At 44.0% G+C, this 20,756-nt stretch overlaps 2 protein-coding genes across 3 annotated transcripts in view; one reads left to right on the top strand and one right to left on the bottom strand.

Annotated features, from left to right (window-relative positions):
* The window catches only part of LOC148435660 (uncharacterized), a 149,681-nt gene that overhangs the window by 72,560 nt on the left and 56,365 nt on the right, over nucleotides 1-20,756 (bottom strand). The window lies entirely within an intron of this gene.
* Nucleotides 4,932-20,485, top strand: LOC148435663 (uncharacterized). 2 transcript variants are annotated; one of them, XM_088465677.1, is made up of 2 exons: nucleotides 4,932-5,137; nucleotides 15,768-20,485. In XM_088465677.1, the coding sequence occupies exons 1-2, from the start codon at nucleotides 4,933-4,935 to the stop codon at nucleotides 16,748-16,750; spliced, it is 1,188 nt and encodes a 395-aa protein (XP_088321803.1). In that variant the 5' UTR covers nucleotide 4,932; the 3' UTR covers nucleotides 16,751-20,485. The 2 variants fall into 2 exon arrangements, with proteins under 2 accessions (XP_088321803.1, XP_088321804.1); XM_088465678.1 differs by having other exon boundaries at nucleotides 15,771-20,485.

The following is a 20,756-nucleotide window of genomic DNA, read 5'->3' on the forward strand; positions in this document are numbered from 1 at the left end:
AATACAGGGACATGACTGGGGAGGTGAGAGGATCTGGGAGTGTCACAGTGACATCACTTATATATATAGTAATAATACAGGGACATGACTGGGGAGGTGAGAGGATCTGGGAGTGTCACAGTGACATCAATTTTATCTATAGTAATAATACAGGGACATGACTGGGGAGGTGAGAGGATCTGGGAGTGTCACAGTGACATCAATTTTATCTATAGTAATAATACAGGGACATGACTGGGGAGGTGAGGGGATCTGGGAGTGTCACAGTGACATCACTTATATCTATAGTAATAATACAGGGACATGACTGGGGAGGTGAGAGGATCTGGGAGTGTCACAGTGACATCAATTTTATCTATAGTAATAATACAGGGACATGACTGGGGAGGTGAGGGGATCTGGGAGTGTCACAGTGACATCACTTATATCTATAGTAATAATACAGGGACATGACTGGGGAGGTGAGGGGATCTGGGAGTGTCACAGTGACATCACTTATATCTATAGTAATAATACAGGGACATGACTGGGGAGGTGAGGGGATCTGGGAGTGTCACAGTGACATCACTTGTATCTATAGTAATAATACAGGGACATGACTGGGGAGGTGAGGGGATCTGGGAGTGTCACAGTGACATCACTTATATCTATAGTAATAATACAGGGACATGACTGGGGAGGTGAGGGGATCTGGGAGTGTCACAGTGACATCACTTATATCTATAGTAATAATACAGGGACATGACTGGGGAGGTGAGTAATAATACAGGGACATGACTGGGGAGGTGAGGGGATCTGGGAGTGTCACAGTGACATCACTTATATATATAGTAATAATACAGGGACATGACTGGGGAGGTGAGGGGATCTGGGAGTGTCACAGTGACATCACTTATATCTATAGTAATAATACAGGGACATGACTGGGGAGGTGAGGGGATCTGGGAGTGTCACAGTGACATCACTTATATCTATAGTAATAATACAGGGACATGACTGGGGAGGTGAGGGGATCTGGGAGTGTCACAGTGACATCACTTGTATCTATGGTAATAATACAGGGACATGACTGGGGAGGTGAGGGGATCTGGGAGTGTCACACTGACATCACTTATATCTATAGTAATAATACAGGGACATGACTGGGGAGGTGAGGGGATCTGGGAGTGTCACAGTGACATCACTTATATCTATAGTAATAATACAGGGACATGACTGGGGAGGTGAGGGGATCTGGGAGTGTCTCAGTGACATCACTTATATCTCTAGTAATAATACAGGGACATGACTGGGGAGGTGAGAGGATCTGGGAGTGTCACAGTGACATCACTTATATCTATAGTAATAATACAGGGACATGACTGGGGAGGTGAGAGGATCTGGGAGTGTCACAGTGACATCACCTATATCTATAGTAATAATACAGGGACATGACTGGGGAGGTGAGAGGATCTGGGAGTGTCACAGTGACATCAATTTTATCTATAGTAATAATACAGGGACATGACTGGGGAGGTGAGAGGATCTGGGAGTGTCACAGTGACATCACGTATATCTATAGTAATAATACAGGAACATGACTGGGGAGGTGAGGGGATCTGGGAGTGTCACTGTGACATCACTTATATCTATAGTAATAATACAGGGACATGACTGGGGAGGTGAGAGGATCTGGGAGTGTCACAGTGACATCACTTATATATATAGTAATAATACAGGGACATGACTGGGGAGGTGAGGGGATCTGGGAGTGTCACAGTGACATCACTTATATCTATAGTAATAATACAGGGACATGACTGGGGAGGTGAGAGGATCTGGGAGTGTCACAGTGACATCACTTATATCTATAGTAATAATACAGGGACATGACTGGGGAGGTGAGGGGATCTGGGAGTGTCACAGTGACATCACGTATATCTATAGTAATAATACAGGGACATGACTGGGGAGGTGAGAGGGATCTGGGAGTGTCACAGTGACATCACTTATATCTATAGTAATAATACAGGGACATGACTGGGGAGGTGAGAGGATCTGGGAGTGTCACAGTGACATCACTTATATCTATAGTAATAATACAGGGACATGACTGGGGAGGTGAGGGGATCTGGGAGTGTCACAGTGACATCACTTATATCTATAGTAATAAGCGAGCAGCAGGGAGCCGGTCTAAGATATAGTATAAGTCCCACAGTCCTCACTGGAGTTGGGATTTAGGGCCTCATTCAGACCCACTCGCGAGCGGCTGTCCGCTCGCAAGAGGGTCGATGGTATGCACTGCGCATGCGCACGACGGAAGGAGCTCCGTCGTGCGTGAGACTCGACGAGCGAAGGACTTTCTTTCGCTCGTAGTGTCTGATCAAAGGGGGCGTGCTGTCGATGTTGATTGACAGCACGCCCCCTGTGGTGGGCGTGCCTGCCAGACGGAGGCGTTCCCAAGGGAACGCCTACCGTCAGAAGCCGGCCCCACTGACATCACTAGTGATGTCAGTGGGAGTGATTTTGGGTCTGATAGAGCCAAAATCACTCCTGGCCTTGCGGTTGAGAAACTCAACCGCAGGCTTCTGCTCGCAGTGGCGATGGTCGCGATGATCAAGACCATCGCGACCATCACCCTGTACGCTCGTATATGCTGTGGGTGGTGACCCACAGCTATACGAGCGTCCAGGAGGACACTCCATATTTATGGAGGTGGGCCCTGATTCAGAGCGAGCGCTCTGGTCAGAGCGTCCGGCTCTGAATCAGGGCCTTAGTACATTGCTCGCAGTATATTCTTTTCTTTTTGTTACTGACACAAATATGTCAGATCTGCATAGGACATACTCAACATTTTCCTATATATAGGAAATTGTTGCAAGACTTGATATGGTGAAATATTCTTCTTGTGTATTATGCAAAGTTAACACATGAATAAACAACCCCATATAGGTGGAGTTTAATTGATTTCATTGTTGTCTCCCCAATACTCAGGATTACACAGTAGTGAAGAAGACATCCAGTGAGTGTGAGATACCCAGTATCCGTCCACGTATGTCAGGAGGACTAAGCAGGGCCCAGAGCCCCATCACAGTGCCTCCACCTCACTCACTGATACATGAGAGACACAATGACCAGAAAATCCTGGAACTCACCAACAAGATCTTTCAGCCGATGACTGGAGAGGTGACTGCTGGGAATGGGACATTATACAGTAAAACCAGGGGATGTTTCTGTGTGATGACTGGAGAAGTGAATGCTGGGAATGGGACATTATACAGTAACACCAGGGGATGTGTCTGGGTGATGACTGGAGAGGTGACTGCTGGGAATGGGACATTATACAGTAACACCAGGGGATGTGTCCGGGTGATGACTGGAGAGGTGACTGCTGGGAATGGGACATTATACAGTAACACCAGGAGATGTGTCTTGGTGATGACTGGAGAGGTGACTGCTGGGAATGGGACATTATACAGTAACACCAGGGGATGTGTCTGGGTGATGACTGGAGAGGTGACTGCTGGGAATGGACATTATACAGTAACACCAGGGGATGTGTCTGGGTGATGACTGGAGAGGTGACTGCTGGGAATGGGGCATTATACAGTAACACCAGGGGATGTGTCTGGGTGATGACTGGAGAAGTGAATGCTGGGAATGATTCATTATACATTAACACCAGGAGATGTGTCTGGGTGATGACTGGAGAGGTGACTGCTGGGAATGGACATTATACAGTAACACCAGGGGATGTGTCTGAGTGATGACTGGAGAGGTGACTGCTAGGAATGGGGCATTATACAGTAACACCAGGGGATGTGTCTGGGTGATGACTGGAGAGGTGACTGCTGGGAATGGACATTATACAGTAACACCAGGGGATGTGTCTGGGTGATGACTGGAGAGGTGACTGCTGGGAATGGGGCATTATACAGTAACACCAGGGGATGTGTCTGGGTGATGACTGGAGAAGTGAATGCTGGGAATGGGACATTATACAGTAACACCAGGGGATGTGTCTGGGTGATGACTGGAGAGGTGACTGCTGGGAATGGACATTATACAGTAACACCAGGGGATGTGTCTGGGTGATGACTGGAGAGGTGACTGCTGGGAATGGGGCATTATACAGTAACACCGGGGGATGTGTCTGGGTGATGACTGTATCATTGTGTGTGTCAGGTTCCTATAAGGTGTCAGAATGTAACTGTCTATGTCTCCATGCAGGAGGAGGAGTATATAGAGGAACACAGGGGTCTGTACAAGGACGTGATGATGGAGAATCACCAGCTCCTCACATCACTGGGTAAGAGGAGACTATGATTTATTGTACAGGGGAGAGCAGGTATGGGGGCCCCCTATATACACATTATCTGATAATCACATATATACAATGTACTTAGTCACTGTGTGTCTTCTACAGATGAACCCAGTAACATAAATACCCCAGAGAGATGTTCCCATCCTCATTCACAGGGGTGTATAGAGGAGAATCACAGGATCCCACAGGAGCATCAGGTAGATGGGAATTACGGTCACACAGTGACTGTCACTATATGATGTGTACAGAAGCTGTGTGTGTCTTATACACTGATATTATACTGTGTAATCTCAAGTAATGACATCAGACATTATGCATTTTTTTATTCTCTGATTTAGGGTGAAGATCTGACTAATATTAAGATAAATTATATAGACGGAGAAGAAGAGATATATGTGACTGATAATAAGACAGAAGATATAGAGGGAGAAGAAGAGACATATGTGACTGATATGAAGGCAGAAGATACAGAGGGAGAAGAAGAGACGTATGTGACGGATAATAAAGCAGAAGATATAGAGGGAGAAGAAGAGACGTATGTGACTGATATGAAGACAGAAGATATAGAGGGAGAAGAAGAGACGTATGTGACTGATATGAAGGCAGAAGATACAGAGGGAGAAGAAGAGATGTATGTGACTGATAATAAGGCAGAAGATATAGAGGGAGAAGAAGAGACGTTTGTGACTGATTTGAACTCAGAAGATATAGAGGACGAAGAAGAGACGTATGTGACTTATATAAAGGCAGAAGATATAGAGGGAGAAGAAGAGACGTATGTGAGGGGTGATCAGCAGTGTAAGGAGGAGGAAATCCCTACAGATATCAGCACAGGTGAGTAATAAACAATTATTACATAAGAGTCACATTCTCTCTCTGCACCCTGATATAATGTTCGGTTTTAACCAGTGTATTATATGTGTGGAGTTTGTATGTTCTCCCAGGTTTGTGTGGCATTCCTTTCCCAATCCGAAAATATACAGGTATGTTAATTGACTTCTGACACAAAGCACCTGTGTGTTCAGGTATTTAGATAGTAAACTCCTTTTGTGTATGGAACTTGGGAATGCCTACATATCTTGAATACATCACTATGATTGGCTATTAATAAATAAATAATATTTCAGTCAGTACAATCATCTTCTTCTACATCCACCTCAGTCCCTCTTATACTTCTGCTCTCCTCCTCACATGATGTCACTGTCTGTTACCAGCCCAGAGATCTGACCAGCCTTCTCCCCACACTCTCTGGTGTATCTCATACATCAGGAGCCATCAGCCCCTATTATACTCCTGCTCTCCCCCTCACATCATGTCACTGTGTTACCAGCCCAGAGATTTGACCAGTCTTCTCTCCACACTCTATGGTGTATCTTATACATCAGGAGCCATCAGCCCCTATTATACTCCTGCTCTCCCCCTCACATCATGTCACTGTGTGTTACCTGCCCAGAGATCTGACCAGTCTCCTCCCCACACTCTCTGGTGTATCTCATACATCAGGAGCCATCAGCCCCTATTATACTTCTGCTCTCCCCCTCACATCATGTCACTGTGTGTTACCAGCCCAGAGAAGTGACCAGTCTCCTCCCCACACTCTCTGGTGTATCTCATACATCAGGAGGCATCAGCCCCTATTGTACTCCTGCTCTCCTCCTCACATCATGTCACTGTGTGTTACCAGCCCAGAGATCTGACCAGTCTCCTCCTCACTCTCTCTGGTGTATCTCATACATAAGGAGCCATCAGTCCCTATTATACTCCTGCTCTCCCCCTCACAACATGTCACTGTGTGTTACCAGCCCAGAGAAGTGACCAGTCTCCTCCCCACACTCTCTGGTGTATCTCATACATCAGGAGCCATCAGCCCCTTGCTCTCCCCTCACATCATGTCACTGTGTGTTACCAGCCCAGAGATCTGACCAGTCTCCTCCCCACACTCTCTGGTGTATCTCATACATCAGGAGACATCAGCCCCTATTATACTCCTGCTCTCCCCCTCACATCATGTCACTGTGTGTTACCAGCCCAGAGATCTGACCAGTCTCCTCCCCACACTATCTGGTGTATCTCATACATCAGGAGCCATCAACCCCTATTATACTCCTGCTCTCCCCCTCACATCATGTCACTGTGTGTTACCAGCCCAGAGATCTGACCAGTCTCCTCCCCACACTCTCTGGTGTATCTCATATATCAGGACTCATCAGCCCCTATTATACTCCTGCTCTCCTCCTCACATCATGTCACTGTGTGTTACCAGCCCAGAGATCTGACTAGTCTCCTCCCCACACTCTCTGGTGTATCTCATACATCAGGAGCCATCAGCCCCTATTATACTCCTGCTCTCCTCCTCACATCATGTCACTGTATGTTACCAGCCCAGAGATCTGACCAGTCTCCTCCCCACACTCTCTGGTGTATCTCATACATCAGGAGGCATCAGCCCCTATTGTACTCCTGCTCTCCTCCTCACATCATGTCACTGTGTGTTACCAGCCCAGAGATCTGACCAGTCTCCTCCTCACTCTCTCTGGTGTATCTCATACATAAGGAGCCATCAGTCTCTATTATACTCCTGCTCTCCCCCTCACATCATGTCACTGTGTGTTACCAGCCCAGAGAAGTGACCAGTCTCCTCCCCACACTCTCTGGTGTATCTCATACATCAGGAGCCATCAGCCCCTTGCTCTCCCCTCACATCATGTCACTGTGTGTTACCAGCCCAGAGATATGACCAGTCTCCTCCCCACACTCTCTGGTGTATCTATACATCAGGAGCCATCAGCCCCTATTATACTACTGCTCTTCCACTCACATCATGTCACTGTGTGTTACCAGCCCAAAGATCTGACCAGTCTCCTCCCCACACTCTCTGGTGTATCTCATACATCAGGAGCCATCAGCCCCTATTATACTCCTACTCTCCCCCTCACATCATGTCACTGTGTGTTACCAGCCCAGAGATCTGACCAGTCTCCTCCCCACACTCTCTGGTGTATCTCATACATCAGGAGCCATCAGCCCCTATTATACTCCTGCTCTACTCTTCACATAATGTCACTGTATGTTACAAGCCCAGAGATCTGACCAGTCTCCTCCCCACATTCTCTGGTGTGTCTCATACATCGGGAACCATCAGCCCCTATTATACTCCTGCTCTCCCTCTCATATCATGTCACTGTGTGTTACCAGCCCAGAGAAGTGACCAGTCTCCTCCCCACACTCTCTGGTGTATTTCATACATCAGGAGCCATCAGCCCCTATTATACTCCTGCTCTCCTCCTCACATAATGTCACTGTGTGTTACCAGCCCAGAGATCTGACCAGTCTCCTCCCTACTCTCTCTGGTGTATATCATACATCAGGAGCCATCAGCCCCTATTATACTCCTGCTCTCCCCCTCACATCATGTCACTGTGTGTTACCAGCCCAGAGATCTGACCAGTCTCCTCCCCACACTCTCTGGTGTATCTCATACATCAGGAGCCATCAACCCCTATTATACTCCTGCTCTCCCCCTCACATCATGTCACTGTGTGTTACCAGCCCAGTGATCTGACCAGTCTCCTCCGCACACTCTCTGGTGTATCTCATATATCAGGAGCCATCAGCCCCTATTATACTCCTGCTCTCCCTCTCATATCATGTCACTGTGTGTTACCAGCCCAGAGATCTGACTAGTCTCCTCCCCACACTCTCTGGTGTATCTCATACATAAGGAGCCATCAGCCCCTATTATACTCCTGCTCTCCTCCTCACATCATGTCACTTGTGTTACCAGCCCAGAGATCTGACCAGTCTCCTCCTCACTCTCTCTGGTCTATCTCATACATAAGGAGCCATCAGTCCCTATTATACTCCTGCTCTCCCCCTCACATCATGTCACTGTGTGTTACCAGCCCAGAGAAGTGACCAGTCTCCTCCCCACACTCTCTGGTGTATCTCATACATCAGTACAAGAGATGTCACTATAGTGATTAAATCACTGGTCAATGAGATGAGACCCTATGTGACATTACCCCTGATTTTGTTTGTGCACTACCACATGTCATAATACCCATTATCTTCCTTGAGTAATATTACATGACTGACTGGTTTTCAATGCACTGTATACAACACACACATCACATGAACTCCACCTTTTCTCACACACAGAGAGCTGTAACCACACACCCGTCATTACACAATGGCTTCCTCCAGTCTGTGTTTCGATGCTCTGTACTGTTGCGCTTTATCTGCTGACCTGTCTCTGTGTCCTGCTCTGCTCTTCTGCTGTCTTCATCACTTTGCTGTTGCCATCTGTGCCCTGCACCATTCCCCTACCCTGTCCTGCTGCCTCCCATACTCTGTGCCCTGCACCATTACCCTACCCTGTCCTGCTGCCTCCCATACTCTGTGCCCTGCACCATTACCCTACCCTGTCCTGCTGCCTCCCATACTCTGTGCCCTGCACCATTCCCCTACCCTGTGCTGCTGCCTCCCCCACTCTGTGCCCTGCACCATTCCCCTACCCTGTCCTGCTGCCTCCTCCACTATGCCCTGCTCCATTCCCCTACCCTGTCCTGCTGCCTCCCCCGCTCTTTGCCCTGCACCATTCCCCTACCCTGTCCTGCTGCCTCCCATACTCTGTGCCCTGCACCATTTCCCTACCCTGTCCTGCTGCCTCCCATACTCTGTGCCCTGCACCATTACCCTACCCTGTCCTGCTGCCTCCCATACTCTGTGCCCTGCACCATTACCCTACCCTGTCCTGCTGCCTCCCCGCTCTGTGCCCTGCACCCTTCCGCTGCCCTGTCCTGCTGCCTCCCATACTCTGTGCCCTGCACAATTACCCTACCCTGTCCTGCTGCCTCCCATTCTCTGTGCCCTGCACCATTCCCCTACCCTGTCCTGCTGCCTCCCATACTCTGTGCCCTGCACCATTACCCTACCCTGTCCTGCTGCCTCCCATACTCTGTGCCCTGCATCATTACCCTACCCTGTCCTGCTGACTCCCCGCTCTGTGCCCTGCACCATTCCCCTACCATAGCACCACTGACAGATGACCGGACAGAGGGGCACTTTTTGGTGACTAGCACATATACAGCTGGGGGCAGTTATTGGTGACTAGCACATATACAGCTGGGAGGGTAGTTTTTGGTGACTAGCACATATACAGCTGGGGGGCAGTTATTGGTGACTAGCACATATACAGCTGGGAGGGCAGTTATTGGTGACTAGCACATGTACATCTGGGGGGGGCAGTTATTGGTAACTAGCACATATACATCTGGGGGGCAGTTATTGGTTACTAGCACATATACAGCTGGGAGGGCAGTTTTTGGTGACTAGCACATATACACCTGAGGGGGTGGGGGGGCAATTATTGGTGACTAATACATATATATAGCTGGGGGCAGTTATTGGTGACTAGCACATATACAGCTGGGAGGGTAGTTTTTGGTGACTAGCACATATACAGCTGGGAGGGCAGTTATTGGTGACTAGCACATATACAGCTGGGGGGCAGTTATTGGTGACTAGCACATATACAGCTGGGAGGGATGTTATTGGTGACTAGCCCATATACAGCTGGGAGGGCAGTTATTGGTGACTAGCCCATATACAGCTGGGAGGGCAGTTATTGGTGACTAGCACATATACAGCTAGGAGGGCAGTTATTGGTGACTAGCACATATACATCTGGGGGACAGTTATTGGTGACTGGCAGATATACAGCTGTGGGGGCAGTTATTGGTGACTAGCACATATATACAGTTGGGGGGCAGTTACTGGTGACTAGCACATATACAGCTGGGGGGCAGTTATTGGTAACTAGCACATATACAGCTGGGGGGCAGTTATTGGTAACTAGCACATATACAGCTGGGAGGGCAGTTATTGGTTACTAGCACATATACAGCTGGGAGGGCAGTTATAGGTGACTAGCACATATACAGCTGGGGGGCAGTTATTAGTGACTAGCACATATATACAGTTGGGGGGCAGTTATTGGTGACTAGCACATATATACAGTTGGGGGGCAGTTATTGGTGACTAGCACATATACAGCTGGGGGGCGGTTATTGGTGACTAGCACATATATACAGTTGGGGGGCAGTTATTGGTGACTAGCACATATACAGCTGGGAGGGCAGTTATTGGTGACTAGCACATATATACAGTTGGGGGGCAGTTATTGGTGACTAGCACATATACAGCTGGGAGGGCAGTTATAGGTGACTAGCACATATACAGCTGGGGGGCAGTTATTAGTGACTAGCACATATACACCTGAGGAGGGGGCAGTTATTGGTGACTAGCACATATATATAGCTGGGGGCAGTTATTGGTGACTAGCACATATACAGCTGAGGGGGCAGTTATTAGTGACTAGCACATATACAGCTGGGGGGCGGTTATTGGTGACTAGCACATATATACAGCTGGGGGGCGGTTATTGGTGACTAGCACATATACAGTTGGGTGGCAGTTATTGGTGACTAACACATATACAGCTGGGGGGGCAGTTATTGTGAGTGGCACATAAATGGGGGGGGCAGTTACTGATGGGTGGTGTATAATACAGAGCCCTGTACTGATACTAATACCCACCACACAGGGTACCCAATATGATAACACCAAAGTCTAAAGTGCAGAACAACTCAGCCAGCTGCAAACCTACAGTGGAGCTAATGGCAGTCTCCCCCATACACCCATTAGGACTTTCCCCTTATAGTCAATGCACACTGCTGAGGAAACATAGGTTAACTACAAGTAACAGCATGCACTGTAGGAGCCCCAGGCTATAGGGGTTGAAGGCTTATCTACCCCACGCTGTGCAACCTAGGAGGGGTATCGGCCACCTGCAATAAAATTCGTAGACTCCCTGTCTAAGTTGATCCTGCGGGCGTGAGTCCAAGGAGCTGCCATGGGGGCCCTGGCACCATGCTGCAGCCGGCAAACTACTCCAGTCCTGCAGCAAGTCAGGCCAAGTGGGCTCTATCCACTCTGGTGGGCAGTCACAGCGCGGTGGCATGGCTTGTGAGGCAGTCGGTCTTTTTTTTTTTTTTGTTAATTAGCTTTACTTGTACTGTACCTGCCCTGACTCTTGTGAAACCTAGTTGCCAGGACCAAAATCTTGGTCGCCCTGGCGACCGGCATTTGTCGAGCACTGAATCGGCCCAAAGATTGTAAGCTCCACTGTGGCATGGCCTAATATGAATGACTAAATAGACTTCATTGTAGCACCCTGCACCTCTCACAACCTGTGCAGTTCATCTTTCTTGCCTGGGGTGTCACTCTCTGCTCTGGTGCTTCTAGCACACACTGGTCTGTATATCAGAAGTTTATTGCATCAGCTGAGTGTGCAGAAAGCACTAGAGCAGAGAGCGACACACCAGGCAGGAAAGAGGAACTGCATGTCTGTGCTATATAAAGTGATTCTCAGTATGTCTGTGCTATATAAAGTGCTTCTCAGTATGTATGTGCTATTTAAAGTGCTTCTCAGTGTGTCTGCTATATAAAGTGCTTCTCAGTATGTCTGTGCTATATAAAGTGCTTCTCAGTATGTCTGCGCTATATAAAGTGCTTCTCTGTATGTCTGTGCTATATAAAGTGCTTCTCAGTATGTCTGTGCTATATAAAGTGCTTCTCAGTATGTCTGCACTATATAAAGTGCTTCTCAGTATGTCTGCGCTATATAAAGTGCTTCTCAGTATGTCTGCGCTATATAAAGTGCTGCTCAGTATGTCTGTGCTATATAAAGTGCTTCTCAGTATGTCTGTGCTATATAAAGTGCTTCTCAGTGTGTCTGTGCTATATAAAGTGCTTCTCAGTATGTCTGTGCTATATAAAGTGCTTCTCTGTATGTCTGTGCTATATAAAGTGCTTCTCAGTATGTCTGTGCTATATAAAGTGCTTCTCAGTATGTCTGTGCTATATAAAGTGCTTCTCAGTATGTCTGTGCTATATAAAGTGCTTCTCAGTGTGTCTGTGCTATATAAAGAGCTTCTCAGTATGTCTGCGCTATATAAAGTGCTTCTCAGTGTGTCTGTGCTATATAATGTGCTTCTCAGTATGTCTGTGCTATATAAAGTGCTTCTCAGTATGTCTGTGCTATATAAAGTGCTTCTCAGTATGTCTGTGCTATATAAAGTGCTTCTCAGTATGTCTGTGCTATATAAAGTGCTTCTCAGTATGTCTGTGCTATATAAAGTGGTGCTCAGTATGTCTGTGCTATATAAAGTGGTGCTCAGTATGTCTGTGCTATATAAAGTGCTTCTCAGTATATCTGTGCTATATAATGTGCTTCTCAGTGCGTCTGTGCTATATAAAGAGCTTCTCAGTATGTCTGTGCTATATAATGTGCTTCTCAGTATGTCTGCGCTATATAAAGAGCTTCTCAGTGTATCTGCGCTATATAAAGTGCTTCTCAGTATGTCTGCGCTATATAAAGTGCTTCTCAGTATGTCTGCGCTATATAAAGTGCTTCTCAGGATGTCTGCGCTATGTAAAGTGCTTCTCAGTATGTCTGCGCTATATAAAGTGCTTCTCAGTATGTCTGCGCTATATAAAGTGCTTCTCAGTATGTCTGCGCTATATAAACTGCTGCTCAGTATGTCTGCGCTATATAAAGTGCTTCTCAGTATGTCTGCGCTATATAAAGTGCTTCTCAGTATGTCTGCGCTATATAAAGTGCTTCTCAGTATGTCTGTGCTATATAATGTGCTTCTCAGTATGTCTGTGCTATATAAAGTGCTTCTCAGTGTGTTTTGTGCTATATAAAGTGCTTCTCAGTATGTCTGTGCTATATAACGTGCTTCTCAGTGTGTCTGTGCTATATAAAGTGCTTCTCGGTATCTGTGCTATATAAAGTGCTTCTCAGTGTCTGTGCTATATAAAGTGCTTCTCAGTATGTCTGTGCTATATAAAGAGCTTCTCAGTATGTCTGCGCTATATAAAGTGCTTCTCAGTGTGTCTGTGCTATATAAAGTGCTTCTCAGTGTGTCTGTGCTATATAAACTGCTGCTCAGTGTGTCTGCGCTATATAAAGTGCTTCTCAGTATGTCTGCGCTATATAAAGTGCTTCTCAGTATGTCTGTGCTATATAAAGTGCTTCTCAGTGTGTCTGTGCTATATAAAGTGCTTCTCAGCATGTCTGTGCTATATAAAGTGCTTCTCAGTATGTCTGTGCTATATAAAGTGCTTCTCAGTGTGTTTTGTGCTATATAAAGTGCTTCTCAGTGTGTCTGTGCTATATAAAGTGCTTCTCGGTATCTGTGCTATATAAAGTGCTTCTCAGTGTCTGTGCTATATAAAGTGCTTCTCAGTATGTCTGTGCTATATAATGTGCTTCTCAGTGTGTCTGTGCTATATAAAGTGCTTCTCAGTGTGTTTTGTGCTATATAAAGTGCTTCTCAGTATGTCTGTGCTATATAAAGTGCTTCTCAGTGTGTTTTGTGCTATATAAAGTGCTTCTCAGTATGTCTGTGCTATATAAAGTGCTTCTCAGTATGTCTGTGCTATATAAAGTGCTTCTCAGTGTGTCTGTGCTATATAAAGTGCTTCTCGGTATCTGTGCTATATAAAGTGCTTCTCAGTGTGTTTTGTGCTATATAAAGTGCTTCTCAGTATGTCTGCGCTATATAAAGTGCTTCTCAGTATGTCTGTGCTATATAAAGTGCTTCTCAGCATGTCTGTGCTATATAAAGTTCTTCTCAGTGTGTCTGTGCTATATAAAGTGCTTCTCAGTATGTCTGTGCTATATAAAGTGCTTCTCAGTATGTCTGTGCTATATGAAGTGCTTCTCAGTATGTCTGAGCTATATAAAGTGCTTCTCAGTGTGTCTGCGCTATAAAAAGAGCTTCTCAGTGTATCTGTGCTATATAAAGTGCTTGTCAGTGTCTGTGCTATATAAAGTGCTTCTCAGTATGTCTGTGCTATATAAAGTGCTTCTCAGTATGTCTGTGCTATATAAAGTGCTTCTCAGTGTATCTGTGCTATATAAAGTGCTTCTCAGTTTCTGTGCTATATAAAGTGCTTCTCAGTATGTCTGTGCTATATAAAGAGCTTCTCAGTGTATCTGTGCTATATAAAGTGCTTCTCAGTGTCTGTGCTTTATAAAGTGCTTCTCAGTATGTCTGTGCTATATAAAGTGCTTCTCAGTATGTCTGTGCTATATAAAGTGCTTCTCAGTGTGTCTGTGCTATATAAAGTGCTTCTCAGTGTGTCTGTGCTATATAAAGTGCTTCTCAGTATGTCTGTGCTATATAAAGTGCTTCTCAGTATCTGTGCTATATAAAGTGCTTCTCAGTATGTTTGTGCTATAGAAAGTGCTTCTCAGTATGTCTGTGCTATATAAAGTGCTTCTCAGTATGTCTGTGCTATATAAAGTGCTTCTCAGTATGTCTGTGCTATATAAAGTGCTTCTCAGTATCTGTGCTATATAAAGTGCTTCTCAGTATGTTTGTGCTATATAAAGTGCTTCTCAGTATGTCTGTGCTATATAAAGTGCTTCTCAGTATCTGTGCTATATAAAGTGCTTCTCAGTATGTTTGTGCTATAGAAAGTGCTTCTCAGTGTGTCTGTGCTATATAAAGTGCTTCTCAGTGTGTCTGTGCTATATAAAGTGCTTCTCAGTATGTCTGTGCTATATAAAGTGCTTCTCAGTGTGTCTGTGCTATATAAAGTGCTTCTCAGTGTGTCTGTGCTATATAATGTGCTTCTCAGTGTCTGTGCTATATAAAGTGCTTCTCAGTATATCTGTGCTATATAAGGTGCTTCTCAGTGTGTCTGTGCTATATAAAGTGCTTCTCAGTGTGTCTGTGCTATATAATGTGCTTCTCGGTATGTCTGTGCTATATAAGGTGCTTCTCAGTGTCTGTGCTATATAAAGTGCTTCTCAGTATGTCTGTGCTATATAAGGTGCTTCTCAGTGTGTCTGTGCTATATAAAGTGCTTCTCAGTGTGTCTGTGCTATATAATGTGCTTCTCAGTGTCTGTGCTATATAAAGTGCTTCTCAGTGTGTCTGCTATATAAAGTGCTTCTCGGTAAAGCTTGCATACACACACAACGATTGAGTTAATGAACGATTTTAGTAAACGATTTTCTACCTTGAAAAAATTAACTAAAATCGTTTACTAAAGTTGTTCATTTACTATGTTCATTTAAATGTAATGAACGATTTTTATGAACTACAAATGATTTTTGCATATTATCTTAATGAAAATCGTTGAGTTGACAAGTCTGACTGAACTACAAACGTGAACGCGCATGAACAATAATCGTTCATCGTTTGACTCAGAAAGTGAACGATTTTTTCAAACAATTATCGTTAAATGATTTCGTCTATCGATAATCGTTCAAAAAAATTGTTGTGTGTGTATGCACCTTATGTCTTTGTTATATAAAGTGATTCTCAGTATGTCTGTGCTATATAAAGAGCTGTGAGTAATAATAATACAGTTATTGTATTTCCAGCAGATGGACGCACAAGCAGGAATGACTTGGAGGGAGATCCCATTTTGTCTACAGATATTAAAACAGAAGATAACATCACACAGGAGTCTCCAGGAGATAATTCCGTTACACTAAATATACATCCAGCTATATCATCTGATCCTTCTAATTGTGACCAATGTTCTCCTGATACCTCAGGTTTTTTTACACACAGTGCAGCTCATACACCTGAAAAAATATTTAACTGTTCTGAGTGTGGAAAATGTTTTACATATAAATCAGCTCTTGTTAGACATCAGAGAAGTCACACAGGTGAGAAACTATTTCCATGCTCTGAGTGTGGGAAATGTTTTACATGTAAATCAGCTCTTGTTATACATCAGAGAAGACACACAGGTGAGAAACCATTTCCATGCTCTGTGTGTGGGAAATGTTTTAGACAGAAATCATATCTTACTATACATCAGAGAAATCACACAGGTGAGAAATCATCTCCATGTTCTCAGTGTGGAATATGTTTTACATGTAAATCACAGCTTGTTACACATCAGAGCAGTCACACAGGTAAGAAGCGATTTACATGTTCTGAGTGTGGTAAATGTTTTACATGTAAATCAGCTCTTATTATCCATCAGAGATGTCACACAGGTGAGAGGCCATTTTCATGTTCTGAGTGTGGAAGATCTTTTACACACAAATCAGCTCTTGTTAGACACCAAATACATCACATAGGTGAGAGGCCATTTCCATGTCCTGAATGTGGGAAATTGTTTACACAAAAATCAGATCTTGTTATACATCAGAGATGTCACACAGGTGAGAAGCCATTTCCATGCTCTGAGTGTGGGAAATGTTTTACCCAGAAATCATATCTTGTTATACATCAGAGAAATCACACAGGTGAGAGACCATTTCCATGTTCTGAGTGTGGGAAATGTTTTACACACAAATCAGCTCTTATTAGACATCAGAAACGTCACACAGGAGAAAAACAATGCGGGTGAGCATCTAGAAATATATAGAAATTGCAGCAGTATTGGCAGTACTGAAAATTTTCAAAACAAGCATAAATACAATATTAGCCTAGTTTGCTGCCCTGCTTAGTGAAGGGTAAATGATATTTGCATTAGCACACTATATACTAATATATTACAATTTAACAAAAATCCACACAGATGTCGTCAACATAGGGCTCCAACAGGTTCCTCATGTAATGGCTTCCAGTTTCCTTATTCTATCAGCTCAGAGTTTCCCAAATACCGCTATTACAGGCTGGATATCCATGCTTGAGCACAGGTTACTTAATTAGCACCTCTGTAAATTGATTTAGCCATTTGGACTCAAGAATGGATATCCTTAAACCCTGGCCTGTAATGTTGGAGTTTGGAAAACTCTGTATTAGATTATTATTGTGCTATTGGCCTATTTGTGCAGTAACAGGATCACATGATGTAATATAGAGACATAACTAATCTGTCATCATGACAATGTGCTGGGGATGTAATATGGGAAATGGGAAACTATGACATCATGTCATGACTAGGCTGTAAGTGATGGGGTGAGATGGGCGATATAATGACATCTGTAACCTCTGATTTTATCTCACTGGATCCAGTATTCTCTGGTTGGGTTTCCTGGTAAATGGATCTCTAATCTCCTTACAGCAGTCTGATGTCTGGTTCCTTCTAATTAGATCCCATGTAACCTACTATTTACACTATTCCAAAAGATAAGGACATTAATATTATGATCACTTATGTAATTTTATATATTATTAGATAATGTAATTAGTGTAGGGACACAGGAAGCTGCTGGTCCTGGTATAAACCACTAACAGTAATGTCCATTAAGTGCATCAGGCTCCCGATATCCCAGCAGAATACAGATATGAGCAGGGTACGTAGTAATGGAGGAATAATACAGGGACATCACAGGATAAGTAGGATCAGTACAGATTGTCCTCAGTATGTCCTGCACTGTCTCACCTCCCACAGTGGTGACACCACCAGTAATGTGCAGGGTCAGGAGATGGAGATTATTTGGTAGTGAGGAAATCACAGAAAGGACAATACAAGCTTTGTTATACACCTACAAATATATGAGATAAAGAGTTTGGTAACAAGTAAGAAAACCAAACGCCGCACGGACCTGTCTGACGTCCATGTGGGGTAACACAGTTGCGTGTGGCACTTGTTTGTTAGTATTTACCACACTTTTTGACCTGAAATTTTTTGTACATTGTTAGTAAAGCTGGAATAGTGACCAGTTGTCCTCTCGGTGGTGCACATGTTCTGTGACGGCTGTCAAGGAGAAAATATAATTTCCCATATGAACAAAAGCATTTGTATGTGGTGAATTATACTATTAAAATAACCTTGCAATGATTATAAGTGATACAAATATTGATAGGTAATATTACCATATATATCTCAACTAGAATTAATATTTTATGTTAATAAAACTTAACATATAGAAGATGTACTTCCAAATTTCCAAGAGGGCAAGATGGCAAAAAAGCTGAGTGATATATAAATCATGTTTCTGAGATCTACATAAACCTGTGACCATATGAGAGCCCGTAGATAAGAGCTGCTCTGGTGGGTCACACCAGTGACTAAGCACAGTCACAATGACCATCCTGCTGTGTAAGATCCCGCGTGTGAGATAACCAGCCCTGTGTGACCATCTGAGAGCCCGTAGATAAGAGCTGCTCTGGTGGGTCACACCAGTGACTAAGCACAGTCACAATGACCATCCTGCTGTGTAAGATCCCGCGTGTGAGATAACCAGCCCTGTGTGACCATCTGAGCTCCCATAGATAAGAGCTGCTCTGGTGGGTCACACCAATGACTAAGCACAATCACAATGACCACCATGCTGTACAATATGCCGCATGTGAGAAAACCAGCCCTGTATGACCGTCTGTGACCAAGTGACTTAATTTCCTGGTATTGTGGAGAGAAGCCAAACCAAGCTGGCACGGTGTTAGCTGAGAGCCCATCCCTTTTATGATGTATGAGACATTCCTGGGATCCCATAGGATGCTGGACCTATGGACATTGAGTTACAGCCTAGGACATTTGCATACAAGCAATATGATTTAGGTAATGTTACTTTACATTCTCCAAGATGCAGATTGAGGACAACTATTACATGTTGGCACTCGTTACTTATGAATACTGTAATGAGCTGTATATATATGGTGACTGTTGTAATGAGATACTTAGCTTTCAGAATTGAAGCTGAGACATGCATGTAGCTGCTGCTGACTGCGCAATATCTAAATGCCAATGACTACAGACTTGTAATTCCCTGATATAGTAACATCATATAAAGAAGATGATATGTTTTTACCTTTTCTCTGGTGCACAAGTTATTCCCAACTTGGATACCGGGATAGTGCATTTGTACCTGCAGCTCTATGTAGTCACTCCTGGGTGACTTAGATGCCTCTGATGACGCTGTATCAGACAGAAAAATGCATTAGCCAGACTTCAGGCATGTACCCCATACCCAATTATGTTTACGGTATCTTAATGCATCACCTAACCATCAAATAAAGCTAAAGACCACCATCTGATGATATAATACTTCATTTTGCTGGTCCAATTCAAGTCCTAATCATCCAAACATCACAAGATAGGAGTCACCCAGTAGGGACTGCGCAGAGCTGAAGGCACAAAGCCAACACCCCGGGTATCCTACTGCCGGTTACAGTGGACTATTCACAGTGGACACGTAATTTCCATGTACTCTACCTACCTGCAGGTCATTATTTATGGACAGGCTGCAGATAAGGAATGGCTTTCCTTTTCTTATCTACATACAACTTTTTAGCAGTGTGATTGTTTTTTGAAAAGCCCCTACCTGCTGCCAGATTTTGTAGAAGTCACAGACTATCAATCTGCCAGCTGGATCTGAAGGAGAAGAGATGGAAGAGAAGGAGGTACCCTAGAGATTTTTGCCATAGACTGTATGGATTGGACTAGAAGAGGATGACTCATGGTAGTGATTGTAAGTGCATTCTGCTCAAGAGAGAAGTTCGGACCAGTTATCCTGAGATGAGAGAATGTACACACTTGTAATGTCTTGCACAAAGACCTCCAGAATTCTGGCCACAAACTGTACACCCCGATCAGAGACTATTCCAATGATACAGCCAGAGACAGAATATTTAGTTGAGCTGAAGCAGAAGGAAGATCTCAGAGTGGTATGAAGTGGCCATTTTGGAGAATGAATCTACTCGTGAACAGATGCTGGTGTATTTGTTTAAGGTTGGTAGCTCGGCCCATGGAAATGTGGGACCAGGGAATGATTGGAATGGGCAACAGTAGTAAATGTCCTGCTGGAAATTGCCAGGGACATTTTGGGTTGAAAATACTTGAAATAGGTGACCACAAAGTGCTTGTTATCATTGTATCACTTTCTCTCACCACTCATATGACTGAGAATTGTCATCTATTTATACTCATTCTTCTTAATCCCAGAACACTCCGATACTTAGCTTCCCCTTCACTATTCCTTCATCACTGACCTTGGCACATTCTCCACATTCATTCCCACTGTGATCAATGATGAGACTCACTTCCTATAACAATATAATTACACATGATGCTACCTCTATATGTCCCCCCTCGTTTCCCTCTTATTCCTCCAATGTTACTCTATATATCACTCACCTCTTCTATATCTTTCACCATCTTGATTATTTACATAATGGTCAACATTCCGTATCACATTTCGTGACTATTTGTAATAAAATATGTGAAAAATTATTTATTAAATTATTTTGTTATACCTATGGATTTATATATTTTTCATATATATATATTTATAGACACTATTTTTTCATTTTATTTTCAATACTCTCATTATCTTCACATTTGTAGCAATTATAGTTTTTTTTGTATCTATGTTTTATTATTTTTCCACTTTCTGTTAATTTTCTTATTTAATTTTTTGGTGATTCGCTGTATATAAAATCCCCCTGATAGATGCTGCCAATCTCAT

Source organism: Taudactylus pleione, unplaced genomic scaffold (assembly GCF_031769625.1).
Source record: "Taudactylus pleione unplaced genomic scaffold, aTauple2 ptg002133l, whole genome shotgun sequence".
NCBI classification, from domain to species: domain Eukaryota; kingdom Metazoa; phylum Chordata; class Amphibia; order Anura; family Myobatrachidae; genus Taudactylus; species Taudactylus pleione.

Bases quoted from the DNA above. Each gene is read 5' to 3' on its own strand.
- LOC148435663 (XM_088465677.1), top strand. From the start codon at position 4,933: ATGTATGTGACTGATAATAAGGCAGAAGATATAGAGGGAGAAGAAGAG. The intron at 5,138-15,767 runs GTGAGTAATAAA...TTGTATTTCCAG, and splicing joins CCCTACAGATATCAGCACAG to CAGATGGACGCACAAGCAGG.